The 10,785-nt window shown below is 35.5% G+C and overlaps 1 protein-coding gene across 1 annotated transcript in view; it reads right to left on the minus strand.

Moving 5' to 3' along the window:
• LOC131942221 (laminin subunit gamma-1) overlaps positions 1-10,599 on the minus strand; it is a 34,208-nt gene extending 23,609 nt beyond the window's left edge. Inside the window, exons 1-4 of the mRNA XM_059301962.1 lie at positions 10,105-10,599; positions 6,822-7,123; positions 1,107-1,237; positions 774-952 (exon numbers count right to left, since the gene is read on the minus strand). Coding sequence (XP_059157945.1) covers positions 774-952; positions 1,107-1,237; positions 6,822-7,123; positions 10,105-10,519 — 1,027 coding nt within the window. The 5' untranslated portion in view covers positions 10,520-10,599. The remainder of the gene's footprint in view (positions 1-773; positions 953-1,106; positions 1,238-6,821; positions 7,124-10,104) is intronic.
• Between the last annotated feature and the right edge of the window lie 186 nt (positions 10,600-10,785).

Below are 10,785 nucleotides of genomic sequence, written 5' to 3' on the forward strand. Positions count from 1 at the left end.
CAAGCAGTTGTAAATTAAATGTTGAATTGCTAAGAATCTTTTTTTTAAAAAGATGGTCAAAAGTTGTTATACCTCTTATTTGTTTATGCAATTGTAAATAAACATTTTATAAAGTTAAAAATCAAACCATAAATTTAAAATTATGTATAAAAAAAAAACATTCCAAAATATGATTAATAAAAAGAAAGTAGGGAATGGTTAAACAGACCACTGTTTTACCACGTTTGAAATAAAGATTGATGAAAACAAAAATGTATGGATTCATTTTAAATATTTGCAACTACATTCCAACAATAGAAAACAAAAGAAACAAACATCTGCAAAAAAAAATTGTAAAAAAAAAAATTAAAGTAATTTTACAAAGTAGATATAAACAGAATGCCAACTTAAAGTAATTTTTTTTTTGAAGTGTTAAAACTCAAAATGTAAAGTGTAAAACTGCATCGCAGCACAATTTTTTGCAACATGAACAATGTAAAAAATATCTTGTAAAAACTGTATTACCCTCAAACAGCTGTAAATAAAACCAAAACACCAGGAGCATGTTGGGAACTTACCTTAGTAATCCGAAAGCTGCATGACAAATGTAAAAAGTGGATCAACAAAATTAAGGCAAATACTAAACATAGTAGCCATTAGTTTTTAAACAGTTTTTTTTCAGTTACCTTCTACCATATTAGACTATAGAGAAGCCACCATTTTTTTAGAACTGTAAACCCATATCTCTGTGTTAGTATTCATCTGATGTATATTAATTCAAGAGAAAACCTCACCCTTGCATTCATTAACATTGAATTCAGTTGCTCTCCCCCATGGGCGGTCATTATAGAAGGGAAGGCACTTCTCACAATCAGCTCCTGTAGTATTGTGCTCACACACGCACATCAGCCTGTCCTGTAGGTCTTGTCCCTTCACTAAAGCACACTCACTAGCATGGCCATTACACTTACACCTGCAAGATTTTCAGAAGCTTTTTTAAGTCGAGTGACACTAAAAACTTAAAGTAATCAATTAATTAGGCATTCTATATGTTGGGTACCTGGAAGTAACCAACACAATTAGTGATACATATTAGGAATTCATTAGGTACAAAAAGAGTAGAGTACCTGGCACCAACAGCAAAATCAGAAATAGCATAGAAGTATGACTTGAGCACCTGAGCATCACCAAACACTTCATCACCAAATGTGTTCATTCGAGTCAGCACTATCCTGATGTCTGTAGCTGTTACCCATTCCTAGCAGAGTACACAAAATCAAATTCTGTACACTCTAAACTATCAAAACTAGCAGTATGGTATATCAGAAATATGGATTACATAGTGAGTATTGTTTTTTTTTAAATAAGAATTTATTAACAATGCCTAAGGTATTTACAGCAGTAATAAAACAATCAACAGCTACAGTGAACAAGAAACCTAAGATAGGTATGAACGGTCTCAAATAACATATAAGGTAAGAGAATAAGGGCCTACTGTTAGATTGAACTTTATTGGCAGCATTCATTAATGAGTAACAGTTTTAATATTCTTGTTACTAATGTATAATAACTAATTAATGTTTCAATTTTTGCTAATAGTACCCTTATTCAGAAAGATGTCTAGATGTCCATGAGTGGCTAGATTTATTTTATAAAAATTATAACACTGTCCTACAGTACTACTATAAATATGTATTTTTTTTTAAATGTGTTATGAAAAGACAACTCTGACAAAAAAGAACTTGTGGTGAGTCAGGCTAATACAGCAAGTTATGTCCCATTAGTGTTACCTATAAGGCAACACAGAGTAATCACATACTTGGCCCAATTAGGTGACCTACACCTTAGGCCTATAAGCCATAAATAAATCTTAAGCTCCACTCTAAGTTTATCATTGCCTGATTGGGTTTATTCACCAGAAATAATGTGCCCAGTGACCAAGGCAAATAAACTCTATCCCACACAGAATGTTTTTAACAGAGGGATACACAAGATGAATGTTAAATCAGTCATGTACACCACCCCCCACACAATGTTTGTAACAGAGGGATACACAAGATGAATGTTAAATCAGTCATGTACACCACCCCCCACACAATGTTTGTAACAGAGGGATACACAAGATGAATGTTAAATCAGTCATGTACACCACCCCCCACACAATGTTTGTAACAGAGGGATACACAAGATGAATGTTAAATCAGTCATGTACACCACCCCCCACACAATGTTTGTAACAGGGATACACAAGATGAATGTTAAATCAGTCATGTACACCACCACCACCCTCCCCCCCCCCCCACACACAATGTTTGTAACAGAGGGATACACAAGATGAATGTTAAATCAGTCATGTACACCATCCCATCCCCCCATAGTAAATTTGATATACAGTTTGGGGTAAATTTTAATTGTGCTCTATACATATTTCACAGCATATTATATATATAGTAATAAAAATGTGGTTTAATCAGAATAACAATGTAAGAAAAAATGTTAAAACCTTTTTAGTAATGAAATGTTTCTTTAATAAACAGTACAGCTGCAGCTGTCAATGCTTGCAAAATTGTTTTTAAAAACTCATTTTCTTTGTAGGCTAATAATTTCAGCACAAAGAGAAGTTCAGAGTGATTTCCCTTTATTCTGGATATTCACTATACTTTTCTATTCTTTAGCAACCACCTGGATAAATGTTAACTTAAGATAAAGCTTAAGTAAGAAGTACTGTATTATCTTTGACATCAGATGTGTGGGGGTCACTGAAAGAGTGACATAAGTAATTACCAACTCCACCATACCCTCCCTCTCCATGGTCCGATCGGGTAATTGGTCCCATTACTCATATAGACCGGCCCCCCTGCTTTTTACATTTAGAAAATGAGTATCAGCACAATGGGACAAATCATGAAATGTCACAGTCTGACATGACTAGATAAGCCCCGAAATTACTGCAAAAAGTGCAAGCACACTAAGTTAAGCCCCGCCACTTTTTTGCCAGCTCCAACTTTGTGCACGCACGAAACCTTGAGGGTTAGTATAACCGAAATACAGACCATTTCATGCTAATTATTAATGGCATGTCCCATTTCACCCTTCAATAAAATATTAAAGTACACGTTGTTTTGTTTTTTGTTTTTTTTTTGTCTGTGTGGCGAGTTTAACTTTTTGCCGAGATTATCTAGACAAGATCCCACAATTCTTAGAGAATCATCCATAAATGACGTCACGCTTTTTTGACGATTTTTACCTCCCCTCCGTCACACATCGTCACAAAAAGCCAGACCCCCACCCCTAAAATGACGTCACACTACAGCCTACAACCCCCCCCCCTCAAAATTGCAGTTGAATTGTTCTTTAAACATCGATATTTTTTCCAAAATCTTGTCTAACTCTGTCAACATAGAGTATTTTAATCCATTCCGATTACAATTTATGAAAACAGTTTTCTAAAACGCGAAATAACGGCTACAATTCGTTTTCTAACATTGCTTTTTTATAATCCAAAAGTGTGACGTCACACCATCTGAACTCCCCCCCCCCCCTCATCACACCGTCACAAAATTACGGACCGGACCCACCCCTTCGAGTGTGACGTCATTTATGTACGACCCCTTAGTACAAAAGACATGGTAAATAAGTTAAAGACATGAGAGTAAGTTGAAGGTCTATACCGTATGTGGGTATATAACAGCTTTCGCCCGACTATGTTACAGACATGTAGGTGAGTTTATCTGTAGATACATGCTAATCAACGTTGGACGGGCACTGCCACGGCACACGGCGTGCCCGGTGATGATGAGTCAGACGTACGTGAGACGAGAGCTTGATCAACATTTGAAAGCGCTGCATGATACCGGAAGCACGGGGGCGGGAGGGGGGGGGGGTTGCAGAAAAAATCTGAAACCACTGAATGAAACAATAACATTGGGCAATAGCGGAACTAATGTCGTTAAAACAATCGTTAGCATGCTCTCCAAATCTCAAGGGTGGTCTTTTTAAGTTTCAGAAGATTTCAATCAAATGCTCAAAGCTCTTCTCAAATATGTTATACCATTACACAATGGTAAAAACAAAACGCCGGAATGTCTTACTGAAACTTTTTTTATTTTTCATTATATTTATTTGCTACTGAATGACAGTATCGTTTATTTAGATTTTAAAAAAAACACATGAAACTACATTGTATTGTCTAATCACCGTTTTAAATGGAACCCACACTTCGCATGTAATACAGACGAAACATTGTCATAATTTTATCTTCAAATATGAGGGTGGGGAAACAGCCTCATTAGGACTAATGATAAAAGGGTCAGGTCAGAGGTTAATTAACCTGGTATCATCTGTCTTAGATAATCGAAACGGTGAATGGAACCTTCCGCTCGAGTAAAAAATTTTTGACGCTAGGAAATAAAGATCGCGCGGATATTTCATGCAAATCATCTCACTCGTACTAGAAAGTTGCGTAATAGAAGAAAGGTCGTTATGGAAACAAAATAACATTTATATTTAGCGCTTTGTTAACAGATACTGCTCAATCTGAGAAAATAATTAACCTTGAAACATCATTAGTCGTTGTTGGGTTTTCTTTCTATAACGATCCGGCCAGATCCTACGATCGCGTAATGTGATGAGAAAGATACAACTACCACTCATATTCCACAACTTGTAGGCCTAATTAAACAGCCCAGCACAGCCATATTTCATTGTTGATAACTAGAAAGCGTATCAAACTTTTCAAGTGCCATTACCGCACACAATACGGCCGTATCAAGGGGCTAAAGGTGACCGCTTTTACCAGTGTGGAAAGGGGAGAGAACCATAGGGTAACATATTGACTGATTGAATCAGCCGCGCCCCCCCCCCCCCCCTCTTACCACCACGACGATTAAAAAAATGTGTCCGTCCAGTAGACAGGCCCGCTACGCTCTCTCAAGTGCTGAGTTACATGGGTAGACGCCGCCTCCAGGCCAGATTTAGCTGACCTACTTTACACTGGTCTAGCAGACATCTGACCAAAAGTCAGCAGCTAATACATGTTTTAAGAGGGAGGGGTGGGGCGAGAAGGGTGGAATGTATAAAAGAAAAGTACAGTTGACACAGTACATACCAACAACCACTTGGGGAAACTTTCCAATGTAATTTTTTTACAAGGAATGAGAAATTAGAACAAAGCAACACAAGAAGTTAAATAAGAACACCAGTGAGCAGGTGCACGTAGAAGTACAAATATCCCGTGGCATGGGGGTGGGAGAGGGAGGAGGGGGGGGGAGATTGCCGGTTTCAATCAAGAAATTCTAGACGTTTTTTTTTTATCCAAACAGGCATCCGAAGACACCTTAAACTCAAGAAGCTTTAGTAAATTACTCTCAGATTCATATATAAGGCCTATTTATTTGACTTATAAACAATATCCAATATTAATACAAATTTAATAACCAGGAACTTTAAAATACAAAAAATTGGTCAAAGCAGCTGAGTGGAGATACTGAGGATAGAGTGTCAATTAAAGACCTATTTTATCTGTTTAGTAAAATGTAGTGGATCTACACTTTTAAACTGATGAGAGTGTACTTGAAAATGTCAATTAGTTCTAAAGCTTATATGCCTATATTAAAGTTATTTGAATATGGACACTTATGGATGCATATTATGGGTAGTCAGCGGCTCTAATGTTGAACAGATGCTCCATTTATTAGCTGCGTTATCAACTTCAGTCAAGTGTTTGTGTGGGATTAAGGAGTAGCACAGGAAAAAATAAAGCTACACTAAACCATTCAAGTCAATTTTACTTCTAGGACCACTAGATTGTACAAAAATACATCCATTCAGTGTAAGCTTGACATTCATTGACAAATATACATCCATTAAGTACAAGTTTGACATTAAATGAGGAACTTAGCTTTAAAAAGGAATGAAAAATCTATTTTCTTTTTAAATTATTGTAATTGTCCAATGTCTAAAAGATGAAACTGCATCAGTATTGCTAAAAAAACTTATGTTTGGACATTTTGTCCACCTGTCAATTACCTTAAACCTCACAAGATAGGGTTATGGTTTAGGTTAAGCTACAAACTCATTTGATAAAATTCACCATGTCTGCCCCCCCCCCTACAGCCTACAGGCATTTTATGAAATGCTGGGTTTTAACTTCGCCCATCATGAATCATATACATTCTCACTGTCTTATTGATGAAGCTTTTAGTAATTAAGCTTTATAACACACCAGTGACCACATGAGAGGCCCAATGTGTCCGGGGCACATTAGGGCCAAGATGATAAGTGACCTCATGCTCTAAGGATACATGACAACACTTAGGGAAAGCAAGATTCACCTATACAAGAACATATGAAGTAGAGTTATTGTGACTAAACTATGTGAACTTTATTCCAATAACTATTCAATTTCAATCCATTCTAACCTTCTCCATAGATTTTACCCAAGGAAAACCTTACAGATTAAAGCTGATAATAATTAAAAGACAATATATGTTGCCACAAAAGAAAAGTACTGCTGTAGCATCAAAAGAGGGTGGTAGGGGTTGCTGATCATATCAGGTGACACCATCCATTGGAGGGACACCAAAACAAAAAAATAGTTCATTTATTTTGAATAAGGAAGTCTGTTTTTGCAACTAGCTTAAGAGCTGATTACAGTTATTTTAATCATTAGGGATAGGGTGACACCAAATTATCTACAGTTTTAGTACATCCTATACAAGTTCTTAAGCCAAGGTGGGGAATGACACCCTCTGTTACCGCACAGGTTGTCAAATAACCTAGTGAAGCCACTAGCTAATTAAACAGTGAAATTTTTAAAAATACATGATAAAAAAAAGTGTTACCTGCAACTTGGTACTGTTGCTAAACTCAAACATACTAGGTCTGCCTTCAAGTGTACTAAAAGCCACAGTGCCTCCATACAGTGGACTGATATCACTGAACTCATTGCTGCAGACAGCTTGGTCCTCTGTGGCCTTGGTAATGATACCCCTACGGGGCAGCTGGAATGTGTCTTCACATGTAGCACTGTAGAACTGGTATGGTATCCACGGCCCATCCTCAGTTGTACGCTTATAAATAGCAAAGCTTTCCGGCCTCGGTGAGTGGAACTTCAAATTGACATAAGTTATGTCAAAGGCTTTTTCTGTAAGATGAAATGTATATCGTGGTAAATAAATCTTTTTAAACAAATAACTAAATCTTAGGTAAAAAACATTTTGATTAAAACCCATCAAATATTAACGACTATTACTATTAACCATTTGCTAAGTTTTCATTTACTAAAATTTAAAAAATAGTGTCAATAGAATGCAAGCTTTAATCATGAAAACACAACAAAACATTTAAATCCATTAAAATAGTTAAATTGCAACCAAACAGACCAATCACACGAAGAAAAAATAACAGCAGTGTAACCACTACAACAGACTTTACTGGCACATTCACTTCAAGACAGGAAACAGCCCATTACCAGCGTAATCCCACAATTCCAGCAATCTTCTACTAGATCTACATCTTAACTGTTTATGCCTCTGCTAACTATTTTTTTTTGCAAACGCTGATAAAAACAATAAACTATTAGAGAGAGCTGCTGTCAAATATAATGTGATGTACCATTAGTACAAAACATGTCAAAGATTACTTAATTATCATCAGCTGCTGCAAGCTGGCAGTATTTATACATAGTTGTATATATATTATGATTAATACCATAGAATTAGAATGACTATTTTCATTTTAGCAACTTTGTTAAGTAAATAGACTAGTATTCCTAGTTCACAAACCATTAAGCTGTACCATTTTCTTACAGTATGCTAAAGCTGGTGTAATAAACAGGTCTACTAATAAAATAATACAAATAAATATGTAAACATCAGTCTATGGGTATAGCTGTTTAATTATTGTAATTTATGTAATTTAAAAAATCCTTAAGTAATCAATGACAATGCAAGACAACATTATTACTACTTAATGACAAATCTGTGTTCTATTGGTTGTGATGAAAAAAAATTAATAGACTAATAAAATTAATTTTTTTTCAAGTCTATTTAAATTTATTCCATTTCCAGTTGTTATTTAAAAATTTACTGTATAGAACATATAATGTAATATTTTTCTTCTCCATCCAGTGTCTCTCTGTTCTGAATGTGTACAATCTAAAATACACACACCCCCTCAAAATTGTACTAATTTAATTACATTGCTCTATCCTGTCCGAAAATGGAGTCTTCTTTAAAAAAAGGGGTGTTAGGTTACTGGTAGTTAACTAAATACACATATGGCTGGCTAATGTCAATGCTAACCCTGCCCCTAACCCTAATTTCTAACCATAAAATTAGTCGAGACTACAATACTACTAACAACCCAACACACCTATTTTATGGAAGAGTCTATTATCGGACACCTGTATCTATAATCATCCCCACTTAACCAACTTAAATAAAGTATTTAAATATTAAAGTCTGCATCAAGATTTATGTAAATTTTTAGTATGTTGGGATTCGGGGGGAATAAAATTTTCGCAGATATTAGCGAAATTTACCCACATTAATTAAGCATATGTTATAGAAAATGCTAGACAAACATGTCACGTGACAGTTTTTGCACACTTCTCACCATTTCATGTCTCACATTTTACCAAGTTCTGCAAAAGACATGGTGATTTAGAAAGTCTACTCTGAAGTGCAGTCTTAGTTACATAAATAAATAATACATTTGATCATTAGCCTGGCCTAAAATAACTAGATCTAAAGTAAAGTGGCGTCTGTGGACAGAAATAGCGTTGGATATATTAAAATTTTTAGTGGTGAGACTCCACGCAGACTTTTATGGAATGTTATTTTTTATGCACACACTTGATTCTTATGCAGACAAAGCATATTTTGTTCGTTTTGTTTCTTATTTAAATAATTGAAATAAATATGTTACACATAATAAATAGTGTTGATGATTGTTTTATAAATTAATATATCGGAAAACAAAAAATATGAAGAAATATGAAATAAGTTTTAATTAAATTTAGATCTAGATTTTTCTAAACCGCGATGTAGAAATACAACATCAATTTACAGTAATCAAACATGTAGCTAGGAATTCTAATTTGGAAGCTGCTTCCCTTACTGATAATTTTGGATTGGATGGTTGCTACAGCAATTTTAACAATTTCAGGGTCAGGTGAGACCTGATCAGCGTTCCAGACTTTTCTCTCCGAGGGGGTGGGGGCACTTGGTTTTTTGGAGAGGAGTGGGTGGACGGGTGGACACTGGTAATAGTATTTGTATTCAATATAAATTCCATTTCGTTCGCGGGGTGGCGGGGGCTGTAGACTTTCTGGGGGCGAAGCTAAAGAGATGCCTGGAAGAAACTCAGGACCCGATAGAGATTTTATTTCACTTTTTGCTTAGTAGACATGTTTGTAGAGATTGATGATCTAAAATATCTTTAAATCCTTTAAACATTTTAAAAAAACTTAGGCCTATAGATTTAGACTTAGATTTAAATATAGATCTAGAGTATCAAGATTAGTTTAAAGCTCCTTTTTACTTAAAGTGTAAGTAATATACTCTAATTTTTCGTTAGTGTCTGCAAAAAGGTTAACCCTCCAAAAAGTATATCCCTGAAGCGGACACCCCAATTTTTCCTCTAAGATAGCTTGATTAACCTTAACTATGATATTTATAGCTTTCTAATTCTATATATAGGGCCTATATATGAGCTATTTATAGTTAACCCAGTTCTATAAGCTATGATTGGTTCGATTTATTCCTCTAATCTGGGGCCTAGTGCTCTTCATCCGGGTGATGTTACCTACATAAAACGTCATACCTCGCAACTTCAAAAAATTCCAATAAAATTCCTATAGGAGTGAAATGTAAGAAATTGACCCAGATGTGTTTAAAAATGGACATGCGTAGTGTCATTCAAAACATTCATACTTCATACAATTATTATAGTAAGCGAAAAGCAGCAATGAGCAGGGCGTCAGCACGGGGGAAACTATCTGCAGAGGCCACTTTACAGTTTACTCTAGATCTAGTAATCCCCCACTTTTAAAGCAGATTTCAATTATGCTGGTAAATCTATTAAGTTGAGATACAAATTTGAAATTGGTAGTTTAATACTCACTGAGATTAAGCGTCAGGTTTACAACTGTTGGATACTGCATTCCTTCCAACATAGTTTCACTTTGCCACCAAGTCACAGTTTCTAAGCTATTAAAATCCGACAAGTAAGATGTTGGGTGCTTTCTTTGTGGATGTGAATTATCACACACATAACAGTATTTTTTAACAGCGCTTACATCGGCGCCGGTACCAGTCTGCATGCAGTATTCTGTTGGTTTGGTTATGCCACAAGTATTGGTGGCCTCAATATTTTTGCCAAACGCAGCATTTTGAAAAGGCGGTTGACACCTTTGTGCATTTCCTTGTCTATCATAGCAAGGTACACGAGACCCACCCGAATTCTGGGCTGCTACAGAGCCTACTCCTAACACAAGTAAAGTGTAAAATAGATGCATTTTGTTTTGATTCTTTTTCATTCTATAAATTTTACAAACACTTTCTTTCACATTCCCGGAAGACCCCCATTCACTTTAACAGCACTCGTCGTATACATCCGACCTGGTTGCCAGATAAACGTTTATTAAAGTTAGCAGACAACTTACACATTTCCGAATTCACACCTAGATTATCTCTTTAACTTAAATCTTTTCTTACAAAAATTCTTACAAACATTTGACACAAACTACTATTTTTTTCATTTGGTTGTTCGATTAAAATGTTACTAAAATTAAGTAAAAATGAA

The sequence above is a fragment of the Physella acuta genome, unplaced genomic scaffold, assembly GCF_028476545.2.
Source record: "Physella acuta isolate Inbredline_101_S28 unplaced genomic scaffold, ASM2847654v3 ptg000396l, whole genome shotgun sequence".
In the NCBI taxonomy this organism is placed as follows: Eukaryota; Metazoa; Mollusca; class Gastropoda; family Physidae; genus Physella; species Physella acuta.